Source organism: Lampris incognitus, chromosome 15, assembly GCF_029633865.1.
Source record: "Lampris incognitus isolate fLamInc1 chromosome 15, fLamInc1.hap2, whole genome shotgun sequence".
Classification (NCBI taxonomy): Eukaryota; Metazoa; Chordata; class Actinopteri; order Lampriformes; family Lampridae; genus Lampris; species Lampris incognitus.
The window spans coordinates 25078100-25102799 of NC_079225.1; the positions used below are offsets into that span (position 1 = coordinate 25078100).

Sequence of the window (24700 nt, forward strand, 5' to 3'; positions counted from 1 at the left end):
TAGTAATGTGCTGGCAAACATGTTTTTCACACGTTTAGATTATTTGAAACAAATAATAAAACAACAAACAAACAAGATGTGGAAAGATCCAGGCTACTATATGTGTGGGCACATATAGTAGTTCACCATCTCTCTTGTCCTAATTGGTGGAGTGGTTCTAATGATTGAGTTACACAAGGAAAACAACATCCACATTTACTAGGTACTTACAACAAGTGTGTTTCAGAAACATCACCAGGGGTGACGATGGATAAGATTGTGATATTCCATGTGGGCAACATGGTGGCGTTACGGTGTGTGATGTTTGACGTGGACAGAGACCATTTAACACAGGTTGGTCTGACTCTAACTGTTGGAGAGGCTGACCAGATGTCAGAGATTTGCCTTTTCAATCCTAAACAAAGGGATTTCAGCGGGCTACGACAAAGTTTTACCTTTGAATTCATAACTCAGAATCAAAATCAGAAACATGTTTATTGGCCATGTAGTTTTGCACATACATGGAATTTGACTCCGGTTTCATGGCTCTCTCAGTGTACTTAACATAGAATAACAACACTACAACACAACAATCTTCAGATATATACACAAGGGTTGACTAAATACAGGTGAAATAAGTGGTGATATGGTGCAATGGTAGAGAGAATATATCACAGATGCTGAAAATAGATGTTAGCAGGTTACTTACGTACATTCCTGAGGTAGATGGACACGACAGAGCGTACCAGTATATATACAATTTACAATACAGTATATACAAAATGGTTGGATTTATTTGACACTGTTAAGTATTCATTTGAATGACAGCCCATGGAAAGAACTGGTTGTTTTGGGGTACAGTGCTCTGTAGTGCCTACCAGAGGGGAGGTGTTGGAACAGGTTGTAACCAGGGTGTGATAGGTCTGCAGAGATGTTGCCTACCTGTTTCCTGAGTCTGGAGGTGTATAAGTCCTGAATGGAGGGCAGATTGGCACCAATGATTTTCTCTGCAGACCCAACTTTCTGTTGTAGTCTCTCCCTGTCCTGTTTGGTGGCCGAACCAAACCAGACAGTGATGGATGTGCGGAGGACAGACTGGATTATTGCAGCGTAGAACTGGATCAACAGTTCCTGAGGCAGGTTGAACTTCCTGAGCTGGCAGAGAAAGTGCATCCTCTGCTGGGCCTTTTTGATGATTGTGTCTATGCTGGATGCTCACCTTAGGTGCTGGGAGATTGTGGAGCTCAGAAATTGATAGGTTTTCACCATAGACACCGTGCTGTTGTGTATGGTGGGAGGGGGGAGTGTTGGGGGCCTCCCCACAAGTAGGATGGTAATACAGCAACCCCAGCTACTAAACTAGCAAAGGCAATATTGTGCTGAAGAGTCCAATAATGTACATCTATATATGAGAACATCTTTTCACATATAGTCCTATACGGGGTTGTGGGTGGGAGATCTTTAGAGAAGGATACATTTGCTTTGCAAGAGCAACTGATTTTTTTCTTTTAACTTTGAGATAAGCTTTACTCAACACCATTGTGAGATTGAATGGGTGAGTATGATTGTGTGTTTGTGTGACAACTTTAAGGACGCTATTTTTTTTCTTGGGGAAAAAAGAATTGCATATATCATTAGAAAGATATCCTGGATCTGTGTGTGTGTGTGTGTGTGTGTGTGTGTGTGTGTGTGTGTGTGTGTGTGTGTGTGTGTGTGTGTGTGAGAGAGAGAGAGAGAGAGAGAGAGAGAGAGAGAGAGTGAATGGAATATTTGCATTAAGTTTGTTGATATTGTGACATTGCATCATTTTCCAGAGAGGTACAAGTCTACACAAGGATCACCTGAGGATCTAGACTACGGAGCAGGTATATTATCTGAAATCATTTATTATAGGCCCACACACACACACACACACACACACACACACACACACACACACACACACATATATCAATACAGATGCAGGAAAAAAAGTTTTGATACATAGCAGTACAGGCCTGTTTCGTGCATCGCACACTCATCAGCTGTTTATATACATACATATGTATATATATATATATATACATATATATACACACACACACACACACACACACACACACACACACATATATATATATAAAGACTATTCTAAATCCCATAAAAACATCTTTGTGTTGATTGGGCCAGCCTAACGATTTGATCATTTCTTTATTTTGTTATTATTCTGCTTGTCAACCTCCACTCTCAGTGTGTAGCCACCCCCCTGAAGAAAAGCACCCAGGTTGGGGAAGATGCCCCAGCTATGGCTTTACCTTGGCAAGCTTTGTTGACTGTCGGTGAACAAGAGCTTGCTGCTGTAGTGATTGGAACAAGCTGGCTGTTGACAACAGCTAAGGTTCTGTCTGATGACAGACATGACCTTACGGCAGACCCAATTAAGGTGGGACTGATAGTTGTTGACAATGATGGTGATTAGGTGATGAGAAAAATGGTGCCAATGATGACGCTGGCTTGTATAATAAACTTCAGATCAAACTGCTCCGATGAATGTTTAGATGGTGAGGAACAATCTAATCAAGGCATATTTTGTCACTTTATTTAAAAAATATATATATTTAGCTTAATTAGACAGAGGGATGAAGACTGACAAGAAGCATAGGAAGGTTAAGAACTAGACTCAAACTCTGGATACTGCTATTAGGCCTGAGTCCACATGAAAAGCATCGTTCCTGTCTAACCCCTATTTTCACTCTGAAGGTATTTGTTGGAGACACCAATTATGAGAGGCTGACGAAATCTACATCTTATAAAGCTGAATCTGTCCATGTTCACCCCCAATACCTTTCGAAAAAACCTTTTGAAAGGAACCATGACATTGCCTTAATTAAACTCAAGCAACCTCTAACATTCAGTCCCTTTGTCTGGCTGGCATGCCTGCCTATGGAGGACACCAACTACACCGCTGGAGAGATGGGGTGAAAGTTAAGAATATGAACTGACTGTAAATTTCCTTTTGTCTATCCATGGGTGGGTTGGCTTTACATTCTCAATCCATTAAATAAATCCCGGAAAAGTGAGTTGTAAAAAAATCCAGGACTGTTTTCGAGCCCTCATGTTGCACTGCTAAGACATTGCAATCTATTCACCAGACAGGGGCTTTAAACTAACATATATTTTGCTTTCATTTTCAGGATAAGCAGTTCGGATAATGGATGGATGGATGTTCAAACAGCTTTCTGTCAAGCTTTCCTTATGACTGGGAAAAAAAGACATCCCCTGAGAGGCTTCAATGTAGTCACTTCCCGATTGTGGACCAACAACTGTGTAGGAAATATGTAGACCATGTTGCTGACTTGGAAGGACTCATAATAGACTCTGGCAGACTAACCATCAATATGTTCTGCGCTCAAGTGTCAGAAGGGATCACGGATATATGTGACAGGAATAGGGGAGAGCCATATGTCCTGAAGGATGGTGAGCACTTTGTGGCAGCAGGGCTTTACAGCTGGTCTGAAGAAGATAACAAAGTCTTTTATGAAGTCTATACAAATGTAGCCCGATACTTAGATTGGACCAAAACAACAGTGAGTGATAATTAACATTTGTGTGAAAGAGCATTCATCAAATGTGGGTAGATGTTGTGCACGACTTAGAGAGCTGTCTTCAGTTTTTCAATCTTTTAATTAAGTCAAGTCAATTTTAGCCCAATATCACAAATTACAAAATTGCCTCCGTGGGCTTAACAGCAGCACAACTTCCTGTCCTTTGACCCTCTCATCGGATAAATAACAACTCCGTAAAAAAAAAAGCCACTTTAAGAGGGCAAAAAAAAGGAAGAAACCTCAGGGAGAGCAACAGAGGAGGGATCTCCCTCCCAAGATGGACAACGTGCAATGGATGTTGTGTTTACACAATTTACACAATACAACATTGAAAGAGGATAAACAGAATTATAATGGAATTATAAAATGTATGAAGAATATGATGCGTAGCATGTCAAGCAGTGTCCAGATGCCACCGGAACAGTCCAATTAAAGCTCAGATTGTACAAATGTCCAGTATTGTCTGTCATTGCTGTCTGTGTTCTCCTTGTTTTGACGTGGGGGGGGGGGGTTGCTGCAGCTAAAGGGATGCCTTGATATTGAAAATGATACATATTTTTTCACGTATTTATCATTCACCCTAGGCTGCTTTAAGTTACCTGTTAGGACTATTAACTTTCAGGTAAAGCTGGCTGTAAGCTCACTGCTCCATAGTCACATGTAATGGTTTTCATTTACTATAGCCTATGAACTGGAAGATATCCTCATGAACCCCTTTTGCAAAGGTGAAAACTTATCCAAATTTACTTACTTCTTAAAGGAGTTTCCTTAATTTTCCTTAAATCTCAGCTGTACAGTCAGTCCATATGTCTATCTTTGGCATCACCAGCAGCTGGTTTCTCCATTCAATTCTCTCTTTAGATTTACAAACTAAAACTGGCATTTTAGCAAAAGAGAACCCTCGTCTTCTTCTCTGGTTTTTCATCTATAAGCTTTTGCATTCTTTTACTCACTAATGAGAAAACCGATGGCTTTAGCTTGATAACCACCACGATCTTGTGGGATACGACGAAAAGGGATGGCATTGTCGCTTCTTCATTAGGGGGTGGTGAACCTGTTCAACATGGTTCGTGATGAGCAGGTTTACCCTTGTGGACAAACACACCACCTTTAGATGTCAGTAGAGTCGAGCGCAGACATTGGTTGATCGATAGAAGAAGAAAGTCTTTACTGCGCAGGCGTAAACCACGTACACTGATCAGAGCTGTTTTTGCTGAGTGCTAGCTGGTTAGCGGACGGTCTCTGTCAAGTCATACACATTGGGCTTGATAGGGCGAGCAGAGAGGTGGAGAAGAAGGGGGACCCAAGCGCCGCTACGAAATGGCCGGGCAGCAGTTCCAATATGATGACAGCGGCAACACATTTTTCTATTTTTTAACGTCCTTCGTAGGACTTATTGTGATCCCAGCCACATATTACCTCTGGCCCCGAGACCAGAATGCTGGTAAGGCCTGACGGCTAGCTGGATGCTAGCTAGGTAGCCAACTGTAACTGCTAAGCATCTTTGCTAGTGCTAGTAAACATTAACCAGTAGGTCAGTTGTAGCTGGCTAGGTTGCAAATGAAACGATCAAGTTCACGTATTCGTGTTAGTGCTAACCGGCTAAATAGATACGGCTGTGGAGAGACTACAAATGGACCTAAGTGAATTTCATCTTCCCAACGCTACCAGTGTACATGACCTGTAAACCCAACTAACCTGGTTGTTAGATGAGTTGACCCAGCTGACCCAGCCTAACGCCTAGTTAGTTAACTTAGATAAATATCGCCAACTGGCAACATAGTTAACACTAAAAGCCAGTGTTACACTCAGTAGTGTCTACTGCTTTCTTGACTGGAGCTATTCCTTAAAAATAAACGAGTGCTGTGAAGTTGAATTACACAATGCTGACACAAAAGCTGAAATCTGAAGCAACATCAAAGTAGAGTGTAAAAGTCATCAAAGTCAAACGAGTTTGGGAGGAAGATTTTCTGAAGAAAAAACATCCAAGTCCTCCCAACATCTTGAAAGATAGTGAAATGTTCACTGCCGTCATGAGACATGTATTATAGTGCATCAATATAGCTAATTCTATGGAAAGAGTACTATTTTACGTAGGCCTGGTTTGGCTGGGTGCTTGTTATGAAAATGATCTAATTGATCTGTCTTTTCCTCCCTCCCCCTTTCTTCCAGAGCAACTACGTCTGAAGAGTTTGAGGAGAGTCCATGGCAGGTGCCTTTGGTACCGGCTGAGGCTAATGAAGTCACAGCAAAGCATTGTCCCCACACTGAAGTGAGTAAACTTTGTAGTGAGAATGAGATTTTTCCATACATTTTAAGGGGATTTTGTGTTGAGTTGTCTTTTTTATATTGCTTTTTACAATAAAAAACAATATGATGTACATTGAACTGATGGGACCTGCTGTGAAATGCTTTTTGTTGTAGTTCCTGAAAAGCAACTAAGGGGACCATTTCAATATCAGATTGCAGATTCAGCTACAGAACCAAGCCCTTGAAGCTATTAGGGATCTGATGTGTTTTGTAGGGACACCTCTGTAGGGCTGAATGCATACTGTCATGGGGCTTGAATTTGGGGGCTCTGGATTCAGCATCATTTTTACCCCATAGGCTATCCAAAGCATCCCATTGCATCCATACCCTAGGACCCCTTTGAAAGATGCTCATTCTGTCCTGTGTGGTGACCCACATCTATATAACTAGAGACATTCACCTAAGAGAGAATGCACTTCCGCTTCCGGTCCAGAGAGTTCAGTGTCGTTGTCGAATATATGACATGTAAAGTTGGAGCTAGTAAACTACCTCGACTACGTCTACTCTCACGTCTCCTGTCTCGTTGTTTTCTAACTCCACATTGGTGACCCCGACGTGATCGAACAACTAATACGAGTATGTTTGACAACGACGACGCCGGTGCTAACAACATGGCTATTGCTAACGCTAGCATTTACACCGCTACTGTGAAGCTACCCGACTTTTGGCAGCATAATCCACGGCCGTGGTTTCAACATGTGGAAGCCCAGTTCCAGCTGAGAGGGATAACGCAGGATGTAACGCAGTACTTCCACGTAGTGGCGGCGTTAGACGCATCGACAACGGCGCGAGCAATGACGCTGTTGGAAGCTCCGCCAGCTGCTGGCAAGTACAATGCTATAAAGACATTCCTCCTGAAACTATTTGAACTGTCGGAGCTGGAGAAGGCAGACCGTTTACTGTCCCCGAATGGCCTCGGCGACGGCAAACCGTCTGATTTAATGGAAAAAATGCTGTCTGTGCTGGGATCGGCTGATCCGGCCTTTCTTTTCACACACATTTTTCTGAGGCAGCTCCCCGCACCTGTACGCACAGCACTGGCCAGTTCTCCTCTCGCCGCCTCCAAGGACTACCGTTCTCTGGCTGCTGAAGCAGACAGGGTTTTCCTGGCCAACCGGCAACAGTTTGTGCATGCCCTGCTACCCCACCAGACCGCCCCACCACCACCTGGGTACGACTATATGGACACCGCGGCTGCGGTGACAGCCCGCCGCCAACCTGACGACGGGCTCTGTTATTACCATGCCAGGTTTGGGGCAAAAGCAAAACGGTGTCGCAAACCCTGCAGTTACAGGGTTCAGGGAAACGCCAAGGCCGGCGCTTGTTAACGGCTATGGGCGCCGGCCGTGACTGCAAGCTGTTGTTCATCAGAGACTCCTTGTCGGGCCGGCGGCTGCTGGTTGACTCTGGCGCTCAACGCAGCATACTACCAGCACAAGCTGTGGACACGATGACCGACAGTCACGGCCCCCAGATGGACGCCGCCAACGGCACGTCCATTCGGACGTACGGTATCAGACATGTGGACGTGTGTTTTGGCGGCCGACGTTTCGGCTGGGACTTTGTGATGGCTGCTGTATCCACCCCGCTCCTAGGTGCGGATTTCCTCTGTGCTTTCAACCTGCTGGTGGATGTTAAAAACTGTCGCGTGATTGATGCCGTCTCTTTTGCGTCATACCCCTGCACGCTTGGGGGCGCTGGAGCGCTGTGCCTCGCTAACACACTCTCCACCGGGGATCCATACCAACGCCTGCTCGCAAATTTCCCCGAGCTGACCACACCCACCTTCTCCTCGGCGGTGGCCAAGCACGGCGTGGAACATCATATCACCACAGTGGGGCCCCCAGTTTACGCCCGGGCCCGACGCCTCGACTCGGCCAAGCTCGCAATAGCCAGGGAGGAGTTTTCGACTATGGAGCGCCTCGGCATTGTCCGCCGTTCTGACAGCCCGTGGGCTTCCCCTCTTCACATGGTTACTAAGGCCAACGGGGGTTGGCGCCCGTGCGGGGACTACTGTCGCCTAAACAATGCCACGACCCCCGACCGGTACCCCATACCGCACATACAAGATTTCTCTACCCACCTGGCGGGCGCTGCCATCTATTCCAAAATCGACTTAGTGCGGGGGTATCACCAAGTGCCGGTCCACCCACTGGATGTCCCAAAAACGGCTGTCATCACACCCTTTGGGCTCTTTGAGTTTTTACGTATGCCTTTCGGCCTTAAAGGGGCGGCGCAGACGTTTCAGCGCCTTATGGATTCTGTGCTCCGTGACATGCCATTTTTGTTTGTGTACTTAGACGACATCCTCGTGGCCAGCGCGTCGGCGGAGGAACACATGACGCACCTCAGACAGCTGTTTGACAGGCTCAGCGAACACGGCCTCATCATCAACCCAGCTAAGTGTCAGTTCGGGGAGTCGTCCATCACCTTCCTCGGGCACCACATCACTCCACAGGGGGCCGTTCCCCTCCCTGCCAGGGTTGAGGCTGTCACCATGTTCCCCCGCCCCCGCACTGTACAGTCGCTGCAGGAATTCCTGGGCATGGTGAACTTTTATAACCGTTTCCTGCCCCGTGCCGCCCACATCATGCGTCCCCTGTATGAGGCCCTGCGGGGTAAGAAGTCTAAGGACGAGCTGCACTGGTCTTCGGGGATGGACGAGGCTTTTGTGGCCGCCAAGACCGCGCTGGCCAACGCTGCGCTGCTAGCTCACCCGTCGCCTGCCGCCCCCATAGCCCTTACAACGGATGCCTCCGACTACGCCGTGGGGGCCGTGTGTGAGCAGTGGGTGGGGGGGGGCTGGCAGCCGTTGGCGTTCTTCAGTAAACAACTCCGTGAGAGCGAGCGCAAATACAGCACCTTTGATAGGGAACTACTGGGTCTCTTCCTCGCAACCAGACACTTTAGGTTCCTATTGGAGGGCCGACAGTTCACCGCTTTCGTGGACCACAAACCGCTGACGTTCTGTATGGCCAAAACCTCAGAACCGTGGTCTGGGCGTCAGCAGCGTCATCTCGCGGCGGTTTCCGAGTTTACCACGGACATACAACACGTGTCGGGCAAGGATAACTCCGTCGCCGACTGCCTTTCACGGGCGGTTGTTAACGCCGTTCACTTGGGACTCGACTACGCCGCTATGGCAGCGGACCAAGCCAAGGACGCGACCGTTCAAGACTACCGGTCGACCCCTACGGCGCTACGGCTGGAGGACGTGACGTTCGACGCGGCCAACACCATCCTCCTCTGTGACATCTCCACCGGTCAACCGCGCCCCCTGGTGCCTACTTCCTGGCGGCGCCGAGTTTTCGACACCGTCCACGGCCTTTCCCACCCGGGAGTGAAGGCCTCGACCAAATTGGTGAGCATCAAGTTTGTTTGGCCTGGGCTCCGTAAGGATGTTAGAGCCTGGGCCGGCTCTTGTGTGGCGTGCCAACGCGCCAAGGTGCACCGCCATACCAAGGCCCCTTTGGCGCCGTTTGTGGTTCCAGAGAGGCGGTTTGACCACGTCAATGTTGACCTGGTGGGTCCCCTGCCCCCCTCCCGTGGTTATACGTTCCTCCTCACTATTGTGGACAGGGCCACCAGGTGGCCAGAGGCTATTCCCTTGTCCTCCACGACGGCAGCAGAGGTAGCACGGGCGTTCATCGGCTGCTGGGTGGCCCGTTTCGGCACACCGGGTGACATCACGAGCGACCGGGGCTCCCAGTTTACCTCGGAGCTCTGGACGGCGGTCGCTGAGCACCTGGGGATGAAGATCCACCGCACTACGGCGTACAACCCGCAGAGCAACGGACTTTGTGAGCGGTTCCATCGGGACATGAAAGCCGCTCTGCGGGCAAGCCTCACTGGCTGCGACTGGATGGACCGGCTCCCATGGGTCATGCTCGGCCTGCGTTCGGCCCCGAAGGAAGACCTCCAGACCTCCTCCGCTGAGCTGGTGTATGGCCAGCCCCTGCGAGTTCCGGGGGAGTTTCTTCCGGATGCTACGACTCCCTGGTCGGCCGCCTCTCACCTCAGTGCGTCCCGGAGCGCTGCCGGTGCCTTCGCTCCCGTTCCGATGTCTCAACACTGCCTCCCCCGGTCCTACGTCCCCAAGGATCTGCCATCGGCGAGGTACGTCTTCATTAGGCACGACAGCCATCGGTCCCCGCTGCAGCCCCCATACGACGGGCCCTTCCGCGTCCTGGAGGCGGGGGATAAGAACTTTGTGGTGGACATGGGGGGCAGGCCGGAGCGGGTCGCTATAGACCGTCTCAAGCCTGCTCACTTGGACATTGGGGAGCCAATGCAATTGGCCCTACCCCCGCGGCGGGGACGCCCTCCTAGGTCGGCCCCGGCACCTGCCTCTGTTCCTGCTTCGGCCCCGCCTATGGCCCGGGTTTCGGCCCCATCTGTTTCCCCTCCTGTGAAGCGCAGCCGTTATGGCCGCAGGGTCCACCCCCCGACTCGTCACTTGTTTTCCCCGTGACTTTGCACTATGTCATTGACTGTTCTGTTGTAGAGTCTATTTTTATGTTCATGAGTTGCGCTTTTGCTGTTTTGCATTGTTTTGTGTAGGTGAATTCTGGGGGGGCCTGTGTGGTGACCCACATCTATATAACTAGAGACATTCACCTAAGAGAGAATGCACTTCCGCTTCCGGTCCAGAGAGTTCAGTGTCGTTGTCGAATATATGACATGTAAAGTTGGAGCTAGTAAACTACCTCGACTACGTCTACTCTCACGTCTCCTGTCTCGTTGTTTTCTAACTCCACACCTGGCATAAAAATTAACAGCTTGAGTTGATCATGCCTTGATAATTTTACAAAACATTCCAGCACACCTTACCCTAATTGTTTGCTCACCATCACAGTATTACCAACTGTCATATCCAGTGTCCGAAATTAACTTTTTGGCTTACCGGTCAAGGTGGCTGGTAGATGAAAGAATTTACTGGCCAGAAATTTTTTTTTTATCAGCAAAAAAAAATAAAAATTGTTTTTTTACTATTGCAACTTGCTATTATTTCTATTTAGCATGTCATCTTAGTGTCATATACAATTCTAAATCAATATTATTGTAGTGTGGAGTAATAATAGTAGTAACACTAACTGTATGCAGAAATATTACTTCTGCCTTGACTGCTTTGGTGACTCTAGATAACCTCAGGCCGATCGCCTGCCCTCTGCGGTGGCGATGTCCCATTCGAATGTCTGCCCTATCAATTTTCGATGGTACTTTCTATGCCTACCATGGTGACCACGGGTGACGGGGAATCGGGGTTTGATTCCAGAGAGGGAGCCTGAGAAACGACTACCACTTCTAAGGAAGGCAGCAGGCGTGCAAATTACCCACTCCCAACTTGGGAGGTAGTGATGAAAAATAACATGCAGGACTATAAGCAGTACAGGAATTTTTTTAACTGTTGAATTTTAGTGGTATTCACCTTTAAGTGCAATAAGGATCATTTATTAAGGAGTTTGAGAATATCACTGTTATAGAGGAATTAACAAATAAAAATAAGGAACAGTAATAAGTTCAGAGTCCATATTAATGTTTTGTATTCTGTAGTAGCATATTCAGTCTTCTTCAAACAGTTTACTCTCAAAGTGATTTTAATCCTTCTTGTTTCCCGCTTGTGGTCTTCATGATTTATTTGCCAAAGACTAAATTTACCCGCATTTGGTGACTGGCGAGTGTTAATTTTGCACCTTGGTTCCATCGTTTAGTTCTTGTGAATGAGCCTCTGGTTGTAAGCTGGCTGAATTGTTCAGCTCACTGTCTGAAAGCAGTCATTCTCACCACAAACATTGGAAGCGTTTGTACTGATGCCTTACTGCATACATGTCCAACTGGCCAGGGTTATGCTCACTCTTGTCAACATGAGGCATGTGCATAGTGTCTGTTCTATAGGTGTCCTCTGGCTAGCTTGGGTATGCATGTGTGGAGTTAAATGTTTTGGTTTAGATACAGAGTATATAATCAATTTGTCTTGTTTATGGTGTTTGACCTATCATTGGTGTGTGCAGTTAGATAAACTTTGTTACACTCTAAACATTTCTTTTAACATGACTCAGTTATCTCCAGGTTGTTTATTCACTTGATGTGTGTGGGGTTGACTGATGGTTACTGTTGAAGTGCTGCCGAGTCTCTCACGAAGTCCCAGTTCTTTCTTTGACACTCATCTTTCAATAGCTCCTGTCACACACTTGTACCCTTGTCCCAGCTATTCTTTGTCACCATCTCTCTCTTGGTCTGTTTCTGCTCTCTGTGCTGTTTTGTCTTTACTCTTCTTGCATGTTACTTCCACTTCCTCTCTCCAATACTCTAGAGTAGACAGATGCTAGGCCCACTCTCTTTCAAATTCATAAATCTGTTTGTATGGCGAGACAACCTGTGACTGAAGAGGGTAGATGCATAGAATATGGGTTATTGAGGGAAAATGTAGCAGGCTTAATTTCACATTTAGCATCGCTTGCCTGTCTTCTTTTTCCCCTTCTCTTTTTCAATCTCAGTGACTTACCCTCTCCCTCTCTATTGTGATAACAGTGATAACATTCTGTTGATATTGCTGGAGCACATAATGTTTCTCAGGTGAAGACATTCAGACGACTCAGGCTAGAAAGTGGTTACTATGGTAACGGATGCTGCAGAACAGGCCATGGGGGTTTGCCATTGTCATGGAAACATGGAAACCAACTTGCATTCTCTAATACAAAATAACAAGAGCACCATTATAAATCCATCTTGTCCCGCTGCTTGTGTGCAGTCGTTTATACTTGGCTTATTTCTGACAAATACATTCAAATATCAACCCATCACTAAGTTTGTTATCGGAATTATCCAGTTAGTTAACTAGATTTTATCCCTAGACACCTGAAATACATTGTTTTAGCATGTTTGTGATATTTCTTTTTTTCCTGTTGTTTGTGTGTGATTCCGTGCAGAAAAGGGGCCTTGTTATTTGGGTGGGCTGTGTTCCTGCTACTAGCCTACAAGGTGTCCAAGCTGGACAGAGAGTACCAGGAGTACAATCCCTATGAGGTCCTCGGCCTAGACCCGGTAAACGCATTCAAACATATGTACAATACTTTTCACTCAGCAGGACCTGGCAAATCAATTAGAAATTTAGAGCTTCACAATATTACGTGTGACTTTCTGTAACTATATATCTATGTTTAGGGGGCATCTGTGTCAGAGATCAAAAAGCAATACAGAGTGCTGTCACTGATACATCACCCTGACAGAGGTGGAGATGAGGCCACCTTTATGAGGATTGCCAAAGCATATGCTGCGTAAGTGTTGTTTGTGATTTAAAGTGACAATGCAACTGTAGTGCAACAGTGTGTAATCTGACTGATTGCCATTGGTGCCATTCATTAATTTCTTCCCAACTTCCTTTTTCTTGACAGCCTAACCAATGAGCAGTCAAGACAGAATTGGCAGTTGTATGGCAACCCGGATGGTCCTGGAGGTGAGTTCATCACCCTGTTGATCAGTGAAATGTAAAAAAAAACAAAAAAACAATTCAAGATACTCTCCTTGTTATACTAAGATATTGTTGTTCACAATATAAAGAGACTTGAATTTCATTTGTAATGAGTAATTTACAAACAATAACTACAACATTTTCTTGGCGTGGTACAGTCTCATGCATGTGAAATTGATTGTATATATGATTTTGACATACCTGTTGTCACTGAAAGGGTTTGGATGGAAAGAGGGCATGGTTTAGGTGGTAACACAGCGTTTATTTAATGTCTCTCGCTCTAGTCACTCTGTACGGGCCGGTATTGGATTGTTCGGTTTCGCTTCGTGTGCGTCCTTGGTGTGCTCTGGTCCTGGAGCTGCAACCTCACTCTCTTCCTTCAGAGCCCTGTGTGGCTCCTTTTTCTCTCTCTGTCTCCAGTCCTGTGTTCTGCCTGTGTCCTGGTCAGTGTTCTCCCCGAACCCAGCTTCACTGCGGTATATAAGCACAGTCTGTTAAAGAGGCCATATCATGCTCATTCCGGCTCTGTATTTTTATTCTGGGGCTCCACAAGAGTAGCTTTGCATGATTCACAGTACACAAAAAAAAAAATCCTTATTTATCTTATACTGGCCCTTTATGCAGCCCCTTACTTCATCTTTTTTGAAACAAGCCATTTTAGCTTGTTTTTCTGGTCTCTAAGGCCCCCTTCCCTAAAAGACCAGTGTGTTGTTCTGATTGGCCAACTTCCAGAAGCCTACTGAGTAGTAGCACCCAGTGTTTGTGAGCACCGCCTCATTCTTTTGCCAGTGTATTGAACTCTGTTTCCCAGTTGAGATGTTTCCCCCTAGCCAGAATTCAACACAACACCAGGATGCTTTATTAAACTTAAGCTAATCTCAACCTAACCCTAAGCTTAACCTAATACTTACCTTAACCTAATTGTAACCAATAGCTAACCTGTTTCCATGCGAACACTTAAGTCTGGCTTGGGGGAAACAGATCTTGACAGGCAAACAGAGTTCGATGCAACACCAGTGTAGGAGATTCCGTAAGCAAAGTATAAACCTACTAAGTAACATAATTTCTAGTTCTTGATTGGAAGTGGCAACTTCTCAAATCCATCCGTACATGTTCAAGGCAAAATACGATCAGGAATATGAAAGTGGACAGCACAACATGCGGCAGTAACAAAGATTACAGCAGGACGTATTGTTTGACATAACAGTGGATTTAGTCTTTCAATCACAAGCCGTATATAAAGAAATTTCTATATATGCCCCTGTTAATCGGTGTGTGTTTTCGGAAATACGCTAAAGTTCCGACTGAAGGGGAAAACATCTGCTGTTAGAAAATGACAAAGGTGAGGTCGCTAGTAAAATGCTATTCTGCTGTCGCCAAACGACTGTATAGTATCTCCCTGCACACTGCTGTACATTAAAAGCCTATATACTAGAGTCCATTAAAAGGTTATAATACTACTCAAGTAGACTTGTTTTGCAAGAACGTGTACATACATTTACCAAGAAAACCGCAGTTTGACAGGCTTTTTGCTTGGGATATCTTCATTTGAGCATAACTGTTTTTGGTATTAAAAATTATAGTTGATTGCTTATGACTTGAAAAAATCTTGTGTTTGGGGGATGGTGACATTTATCCTCAGCGGTTGTGAAAATAATGCCACGATTTTGAGGGGATATGGTCAAAATGAAGGCATATATCTTGACTGCTCAGTACGCAGCTGTATTGTTTTGTGCAAATCACCATTAGCTCCTTAAATAACTAGCTTCATTGCGTATGCCTATTGTCTGCACTGAAACTATATTCACAAGCCATTTGGTCCAATTATCAATACAAGAAAAATATTTCAGTGATATAACATTACTTACAGCTTGCGCTTCTGACTCCTCAACACGGCCCTTTACAGATGGAACAGCCCTGTCTTTTGGCACTAGCCTAGCTGAAAATCCACCTTCATACTGGGCTGTGTTGAGGAAGGAGTCCTTTGAGTGGCATGAACAAACAAACACTATGGCATATGGCTGGTGTTTGCCCGAAAAAATAAACTGTATCCAGTGTTGTCTGGTGCTTTCTTCTTTAAGAAAAGTGAACAAATCAAAAATACAGCGTTGAACTGTGCGCGGTTCAGGAAGTAGTCCTTGGTAAACTGAAGGGGACACGATAAAAGGTTGGTGTTGTACTGCTGAGGAATAGTGGTAAAAAGGAATTTTAACCACTGATTTTTCATTTCATCATCGAAGTCTATACAAAAGGAATTTGCCTTTGCACCGAAGAAAGTAGCGTTTTGTCGACATTGCGATACACAATAACCAAACTCTTCCCAGCTTCCGCTCTACCAGGCTTTGTTTGAGTCCTCCAGCCTCCACTACACTTTGTTTGAGGGTGGGCCAAACTAGCTGCTAGGCGGGCATTATGAAAAGGTGCTACATTGTGACATAGATAAGTAACAGAAGAAAACGCTGGACTACGAATGAGGCGTTTCAGGCAGTGTTTTCTGTTGGAGAGAATAACTCCCTTTGGCATGGACTTTTGGCTTTGTAACTGCAGATGTTTTACATGCACCTCCCAGCTATATATAACACACTAAAGGAAAGAGAAAATAGGAAAGGAAAGGGAAAATAGCATGATATAGCCTATTTAATTAGACATGCCTACACCTACTAGGAGCACCGGAGGTGGGTTCAAACTGTTCTACCATGGTGTGGATGGGAGGAGAAATGGGGTAGGGGTAATCCTGAAGGAGAAGTATGTCAAGAGTGTGTTGGAGGTGAAGAGTGTGTCGGACAGAGTGATCTTTATGAAGCTGGAAATTGAAGGTGTGATGATGAATGTTATCAGTGCATATGCCCTGCAAGTTGGGTGTGAGATGGAAGAGAAAGAAGAATTCTGGAGTGAGTTGGATGAAGTGGTGGAGAGTGTACCCAAGGAGGAGAGAGTGGTGATTGGAGCAGACTTCAATGGGCATGTTGGTGAAGGTAACGGAGGTGATGAGGAGGTGATGGGTAGGTATGGTGTCAAGGAGAGGAATGTGGAAGGACAGATGGTGGTTGATTTTGTGAAAAGGATGGGAGCAATTGAAAGAAGAAGAATTAGGCCTACCTACTAACAGAAACACCAGCACTCTGTGAACCATTGCTCCCTTTCTCTGCTTCCAGCAGATGCTAAACCACTCACCACTACCACAATGATCTTTCATCCAAAAAAGATCATTATCAATCAAGTGCCAGTGAATAGAGTCAATATATCAGTTTTGAAGGTAACTCAGTATAAAATTAAGGGTTTGGTAAATGGAGTTGGTATGTATGCTCAGCTATGAAAGACAAGAGTCTGTATACTCAGGTGGACTGTTAGTACATATTATGTGTCTTTTCCCTGTTTTCAACACTTTGTTAGCACCTTAACACTTTCTTTCTCTCCACAGCAACCAGTTTTGGTATTGCCCTGCCTGCCTGGATCGTGGACCAGAAGAATTCTATGCTGGTATGTTTTAAATTATTTTAGTTGCTGACGAGAAGGGGAAAGCTGGATAAAAGATTATCATCATGTGCAAGAGTATATAAAACCTTTTCCTTCATCTTGGAGCTCAATTTAATCATTTTCGGGCCTTAGCCCAATTAAAAACACGGCTATGCTTTGTCATGAGTTGACCCAAGTCTCCTGTGTTGTTTTTTTTTGCTTTCTTTTCAGGTGCTCTTGGTCTATGGACTAGCCTTCATGGTCATTCTTCCTGTTGTTGTGGTAGGTTCTGACAATAAAATGAGGTTGTGTGTGTTTTGTTTATGTTATAAAGATAAAGTGTATCTAATGGTTCTCTGCAGCCCCCCCCCCATACCTTTTGATTTCTCTTATTTTCTTCCTATCTTTTCATCAATCCTTCTAAGGGCACATGGTGGTACCGCTCAATCCGCTACAGCGGAGACCAGATCCTCATCAACACCACCCAGTTGTTCATGCACTTCATGTACAAGACGCCCAACATGAACATGAAGCGTAAGTCTCCCTCTCAAAATGGCAGCCTCAACTGTTCAATTTGACCAGATTTAGCCCGAAGTTGTCAAGGTGCCAAAATTGAATGCGGTTTCTTGCTCAGTGTTATTTGCCAGGCTGTGGTCTTTAATGTGTGTTATATGCTTGAAAAGTGGCTAGATTAAAGGAATGATCTAAGTTTTGAATTAGAGCCAATAGTTATAAAGTTAGATTTTTACTTCATAATGACCTCTTTCAGCAGTAGAGGTCAAAGTCATGTCTGGTGTGACTATCATGGATTCTCATTCCAGTTTATATTGCTTAACTTTTTTCAAAAGGTTAAAAAGAAAATGATTGCACGTGGTTTGATTGTTGACAGTTCATATGCAGTCCTATAGATTTTACATCTGCTAAATGTAGCCCGGTAGTTGTGAATGACAGTTACCTGGATGACTAGAAATGTCTGGTTTCTCTTCTTTAAGGTTTGGGTAGGTTTTTATAAGTTTGAACTTTGTTGCCTGCAGGATTAGCCATGGTGCTTACAGCAGCATTTGAGTTTGACCCTCGTAACAACAAAGAGGCCACGATACGTCCTACAGATAACATTGAAGTGCCACAGGTAGTATTAGAAGTACACATTGTGTGTTTACCTGCGCGCATGGGTTGGATCAACCGCAAATAGAACTTCTTGCTTGTTTGTGTGTGTGTGTGTGTGTGTGTGTGTGTGTGTGTGTGTGTGTGTGTGTGTGTGTGTGCACGCACACATATGGCCTTATCCCTCTCGGGGAAAAATTTATGTTTGTGCTTGTTTTTTCTGGTTTGTATTTAACCTCTGCTTCTTTCAAATACAGATTAAGATAAACTTTGTTTATTTGTGTGTTGCATCATATGTAATCTTCTCTTCCTGTTGCAGTTGATCCGTGAGCTGGGAAACATCAATGTGAAGAAGAAGGAGCCTCCATTCTGCTACCCCTACAGTTTGAAGGCTAGGGTCTTGGTGCTCGCTCACCTGTCACGCATGGAGGTTTCTGAGGACCTAGAGGATGGTATGCCACGCAGTCTTATACTCTATTCAAGGTTCCTGTGGACATGGAAAATCCTAGAGATGTTGATTACCTTTTTGTTAATCAGGGAATTAAATCAGTCAAATTCTTAATCCACGAGCTGCTGTGGCTGGTGTAATATATTAATCTTTCAACTCTGATGATGAATGTAGTTTGTGTAAGGCACATGGAGGAACTAATGGTACGCAGATCATATATTTAGGCTCTGTTTGTTGCTTTCCCAGACCAAAGGTTTGTCGTCAGGAAAAGCCCATCTCTGCTCCAGGAGATGGTCAACGTAGGCTGTCAGCTCACTATGATGGCCAACAGTAGAGGAGGTACGTACACACACACACACACACAGACACACAGACACACACATGCTATCACGAAAAACATTGTTTTTGGATGCTGGCCCAGTATTGTCATTGGCGGAATAATTAAAAGTAGTGTGGTACCCAATTATTTTGAGTTTTTCAAGGGCCAGTTGTTGATTTAGTCGGCTTTAGATGTGATGCATATCATGAACCTGGAAAGGATCTTACTCATTCACATATTCAGAACTGGCGAGAGTACCCAGAATAGTTGGGGGAGTGAGGCAAAGAAACAAACAAAACAACAACAAAAAAATGATGACAATGCTTTAAAGTTAAAATGTGTTCAGTGAAGCTTGAAAAAAATTAACTAGTTAAAAATGAACAAAATTGTTTTAACACAATCTTGGAAAAGCAGAGGATGCCTGAGGAGTGGAGAAGTATATGGGTACTGATTTCAAAGAATAAGGGTGATGTGCAGAGCAGTAGTAGCTAGAGGTATAAAGTTGATCAGCCACAGCATGAGGTTAAGGGAAAGAGAAGGGGAAGCTAGCTTAAGAGGAGAGGTGATTAGTGAGCAGCAGTATGGTTTCATGCCACAAAAGAGCACTACAGATGCGATGTTTCCTTTGAAAATGTTGATGGAGAACTATAGAGAAGGTCAGAGGGAGTTACATTTTGTCTTCGTGGATTTAGAGAAAGAAAGGATGCCAAGAGAGGAGGTGTGGTGTTGTATGAGGAAATCGGGAGAAGCAGAGAAGTATGTAGGACTGGTGCAGGATATATGAGGGCAGTGTGACAGTGGTGAAGTGTGCAGTAGGAATGATGGATGGGTTCAAGGTGGAGGTGGGATTACATCAAGGATTGGCTCTGAGCCCTTTCTTGTGTGCAGTGGTGATGGCAGGTTGACAGACAAAATCAGGCAGGAGTCTTCATGGACGATGATGTTTGCGGATGACATTGTGATCTGTAGGGAGCAGGTTGAGGAGAGCCTGGAGAGGTGGATGTATGCACTGGAGAGAAGAGGAATGAAAGTCAGTTGGAGCGAGATGGAATACTTATGTGTGAATGAGAGGGGAGGACAGTAGAATGGTGAGGATGTAAGGAGTAGAGGTGGTGAAAGTGGATGAGTTTAAAATACTTGGGGTCAACCATTCAAAGTAACGGCGGAAGAGAGGTGAAGAAGAGAGTGCAGGCCGGGTGGAGTGGTTGGAGAAGAATGTCAGGAGTGATTTGTGACTGAAGGGTACAGCAAGAGTGAAAGGGAAGGTTTACAAGATGGTAGTGAGACCAGCTATGTTGTATGGTTTGGAGACGTGGCACTGATGAAAAGACAGGAGGCAGAGCTGGAGGTGGCAGAGTTGAAGATGCTAAGATTTTCATTGGGAGTGATGAAGAAGGACAGGATTAGGAACGAGTATATTAGAGGGACATCTCAGGTTGGATGGTTTGGCGACAAAGCAAGAGAGGCAAGATTGAGCTGGTTTGGATATGCGTGGAGGAGAGATGCTGGGTATATTGGGAGAAGGATGCTGAATAAGGAGCTGCCAGGCAAGAGGAGAAGAGGAAGGCCAAAGAGGAGGTTTATTGATGTGGTGAGGGAGGACATGCAGGTGGTTGTTGTGACAGAGGAAGATGCAGAGGACAGGAAGAAATGGAAACAGATGATCTGCTGTGGCAACCCCTAACGGGAGCAGCTGGGAGAGGAGGAGCGAGGAAGAAGAAGTTAAACAAGAAAAATTCAGTGTTCAGCCCTCTGGTAGTCTCCCTCAGATGGATCATACCATTTTTACTCCTACTGTTAGCTGCTTGCAATCTTTTTATGCCTTCAGAAGCCACATGCCTATTGAATACATTAGAATAAGACTGTGTCCACCAGAGATCTCTTTTAAAGAAACATTGCTTGAGGTGGGCTCCCAGATAACGCCATGTGGAAAAGCAGTTTCTGGGAGAAGATGTTTGGTAGTTTTTGCTATGCAATGAGATAATTTTTATGACAAAAGAAATACTCTCCTGCTCTTTTTATTCATTTGTGACAATGAACATATAACATTTCAAAAAGGTGTTTTCTGTTGTCAACACTGATTCATTTTCGTTTGTATGTTTTCATTTTTCCTCTTTGCTTTGACAAAGTAGATCTAGCTTTCGTTTCCTCTCTAGTCCCACCGTCCTTCATCCTTAATGGTTGGTGGAACTAGAAATTACACTAATAAACGGCTTTTCGACAAAAATTTAATTTGTTTCATCTTTGCAAAAAGGTGGACCTCTTAGGGCTCTAGGCTCTGAAAAGTGGTCAGGTCCCTGCATTGAGACGAGAGTGCTCAAACAGCAACCTTTCCATAGAATACAGTAAAGAAATACAGGAAACGCGTTGTCAAAGGTCTCTGGATCTGGATACACGTACTGAGCCTACTGAATGCAAATTCGTCAAGTCCAAGTAGCGATTTGCATCTATGTGTGTCCTTGTTTCTCATATACTCACTACAAGATTAACCCTCACCAATGTTTTTTATGTACCAACAGATTGCTTACCTTGTAATTTACCCGACAATCATGTCCCAAAACTTTGAAATGTGATGAAGTTATGATTGAACTGTTTCACTGCTAACAAGAGTGAGCAAAACCAGTAAACACTTCTCAAGTGCAATTACTGTTTATTTACAATTGGAAAAAATCTACAATAGTTTTTGGCTGGACTGGACCAGCGGGCCAGTCCTAAAAATGCAAATGTCGCTGTGGGATCATGTTCAGAGTGAGTGATTGACTGACTGAGTGATCAGTTTGACACGATTGAGCTGCTGGATCAGGTGGCCAATGATGTCATTAAGTTACACAATTGGTTGGCTGACCAACATCTTTTATCATGGAAGTGGGAGTTTTGCTATTGGCCATTGCTCTTTCAAAATTAATCGACACAGCGATTCCAGTTAATTCCACATTTATCACACGCTAACGAACGGGATATTTTGCTGCTCTTTCCACATCTGGTTACACACTGTATAAGTCCAGCATAGGAGAGTAGGAGAGAAAACAGCTTAGCATGTCCAGAGAGACATGAGGGAGAGCACAGAGTTAAAGCACCCGACATAACAACCACTCTGACAAAACATTCAATACAGAGTGACACTTAGTGTTTTCACATTAGGTACGGTTGCTTTGTACCGATTGTCCTCCCCCTTCTGCACCTCCCCACCCCCCCGCCGCCGCTCAGCTTTCACATTAGTAATGTTGTTCCGTACCTGTGTGCATTGTGTATCCACCCTCTCCGATACAGTCGGTGGCGGAATGCACCTGGTCGGGTTTGCGATCCGCCAATAAACACGAAAAAGAAGAAAAGTACACTTGCATCATCAGCTGTGCAACATTTGTTTATGTTGTCATTCCAGTGTAGAAAAGCGTGCCAATTGCAAGGTCCCCAAGCCCATACAATGGAGTCTACCTTAGAAAAATGAGACATCAACAGATAGAAGCAAACGAAAGAGGACGGCGAGTTAACAGATAGAATAGTTATAATTACAATTAAATTAAGTTCTTTCAAATCAAACATCCCAAGATGTGAGTAGAAAGTATTGTTCTTGCAACTGCATGTATAACCTTTCTTTTTTTTTTTAACTCGAATGTAGCTTAACCATATCATATGATACACTACTTCAGTACACTTCAACAACAAATATTATTGGGACCACTGCAGAAAATTGCAGATGACATTTTTTTTTTTTTTTGTGGATTTTTTCCCTCCTTTTTCTCCCCAATGGTGTCCAGCCAATTACCCCACTCTTCCGAGCTGTCCCGGTCGCTGCTCCACCCCCTCTGCCAATCCGGGGAGGGCTGCAGACTACCACATGCCTCCTCTGATACATGTGAAGTCGCCAGCTGCTACTTTTCACCTGACAGTGAAAGGTTTCACCAGGGAAATGTAGCATGTGGGAGGATCACGCTATTCCTCCAAGTTCCCCCTCCCTCCTGACCAGGTGCCCTGGCTGACCAGAGGAGGCGCTAGTGCAGCGACCAGGACACATACCCACATCCAGCGTCCCACCCACAGACACAGCCAATTGTGTCTGTAGGGACGCCCGACCAAGCCAGAGGTAACACAGGGATTCGAACTGGCGTTCCCTGTGTTGTTAGGCAACAGAATAGACCGCTACACTACCCGGACGCCTGCAAATGAACATTTAATATCCAGGAATTCACTTTATAACACAACCACTATCCCTGTAACAAATTGGCCACAATCGCTAACATTGACCATACACAGTCCAGCCATATACTAGGTTTTGACCTAGTCTTGTTGCATTTTAAACACCTCTTGATGATATTACATGAAAATTTATGTTCTAAAATGTATGTTCTGCTATGTTTTTTTTTCTTTTGTTGCTTTAGTGTCATTTTACTATCGAAACGATGATTCCTGGGCTGGAATGTTTTGGATATCAAAATTCCGTGTATGGAGATTCTAACCTATACATTTATGTGTGTGCAGGTTTCCACGCTCCTCGGCTGGTGTCCATAGAGAACTGCATGAAGTTGACCCAGATGATAGTTCAGGGCCTCCAGGAGTCCAAATCACCACTGCTTCAGCTGCCCCACTTTGAGGAGGAGCACCTCCGTTACTGCATCTCCAAGAAGGTGCCCACACAGTTTTAGGTTGTGTATGTGCATGTGTGCGTGCAGATGATAAAGCAGGTGATCCAGACAAGAGATGAAAAACATGTGGTCAAATGTAATAACATTATCTATTCTAAATATCTTTTCCCACTTCTTTGTTTGCTCTCTTGTCCTTTTTCTCATACTCTTTCCTCCCCAGTATAAGGTGCGGAGCTTGCAGGACCTGGTGAGTCTTAAGGACTCAGACAGACGCAGCATGCTGCGCTTCTTAGGGGAGGAGAAGTATGATGAAGTCATGGCTGTGCTGGGCAGTTTCCCTCACATCACCATGGAAACCAAGCTACAGGGTTAGTCTTAAAACGTGTATACACACACACACACACACACACACACACACACACACACACACACACACACTGTTTGAACTCAGCAGTTGTCTTGTAATAAATTTGCTTGTACAGTCTGGTACAGGCAGCGCACAAGGTCAATCAGAATGGACCTGCTTTATGGCTGTGTTAAGGCCTTTTCTCGTTCAGCTCTCTGTAAAACGTCCCAATCAGTGTCAACAACATTACTAAATCTAGTATCTAGTTGTGGGCGGTTTGGCCAAACGATAGCCTTTTTTGTGGGAGAGCGATATACAAGATTAGTGTAAATTGAGAGTACAGGAACTTTATGGGTGGCACGGTGGTTAGCTTGGTCGCCTCACAGTAAGAAGGTCCTGGGTTCGAGCCCCGGGGTAGTCCAACCTTGGGGGTCGTCCCGGGTCATCCTTTATGTGGAGTTTGCATGTTCTCCCGTGTGTGTGTGGGTTTCCTCCGGGTGCTCCGGTTTCCTCCCACAGTCCGAAGATATGTAGGTCAGGTGAATCGGCCATACTAAGTTGTCCCTAAGGGTGTGTGTGTGTGTGTGTGTGTGTGTGTGTGTGTGTGTGTGTGTGTGTGTGTGTGTGTGTGTGTGTGTGTGTGTGTGTGTGCACCTTGGGATGGCCTGTCCAGGGTGTCTCCCCGCCTGCCGCCCAATGACTGCTGGGATAGGCTCCAGCATCCCCGTGAAGCTGAGAGCAGGATAAGCTGAGATGTGGTTTGGTGTTTAGAAAACATGCATCTCAACTGTTCCGACACTCCCACCACATGAAATCACAACTGGTTTATGCTTAGACAGCTGTTTTCCTTCTCCTCTCTTTGATCGGCTGGTGCACTGTTTGTACGTCTTCCTGGCTTTGACAAATGCCCAGTTAGGATAACCACATTTAACCAGGGCCTGTTTAATATGGGATTTCTCCCCTTCCCCGGCCGCTGTGTCGGTGGGGATGTCAGCTTGGTGGTACAGCGTCCTGTTGACTCCTAGTTTGCGCTCCAGTGGATGATCAGAGTAAAACCTTAAGTCCCCCATCTCCAGTTGCAATTTCACAGTGTAAGAAGG

The 24700-nt window shown here is 45.1% G+C and overlaps 1 protein-coding gene across 1 annotated transcript in view; it reads left to right on the plus strand.

The window, feature by feature from the left end:
• The first annotated feature begins 4798 nt into the window (after nucleotides 1-4798).
• The window catches only part of sec63 (SEC63 homolog, protein translocation regulator), a 31035-nt gene continuing 11133 nt past the window's right edge, over nucleotides 4799-24700 (plus strand). Inside the window, exons 1-13 of the mRNA XM_056294490.1 lie at nucleotides 4799-5007; nucleotides 5736-5835; nucleotides 12803-12917; nucleotides 13038-13150; nucleotides 13268-13329; nucleotides 16766-16824; nucleotides 17032-17082; nucleotides 17226-17334; nucleotides 17835-17929; nucleotides 18224-18356; nucleotides 18599-18691; nucleotides 23151-23296; nucleotides 23475-23622. Coding sequence (XP_056150465.1) covers nucleotides 4884-5007; nucleotides 5736-5835; nucleotides 12803-12917; nucleotides 13038-13150; nucleotides 13268-13329; nucleotides 16766-16824; nucleotides 17032-17082; nucleotides 17226-17334; nucleotides 17835-17929; nucleotides 18224-18356; nucleotides 18599-18691; nucleotides 23151-23296; nucleotides 23475-23622 — 1348 coding nt within the window. The 5' untranslated portion in view covers nucleotides 4799-4883. The remainder of the gene's footprint in view (nucleotides 5008-5735; nucleotides 5836-12802; nucleotides 12918-13037; nucleotides 13151-13267; nucleotides 13330-16765; nucleotides 16825-17031; nucleotides 17083-17225; nucleotides 17335-17834; nucleotides 17930-18223; nucleotides 18357-18598; nucleotides 18692-23150; nucleotides 23297-23474; nucleotides 23623-24700) is intronic.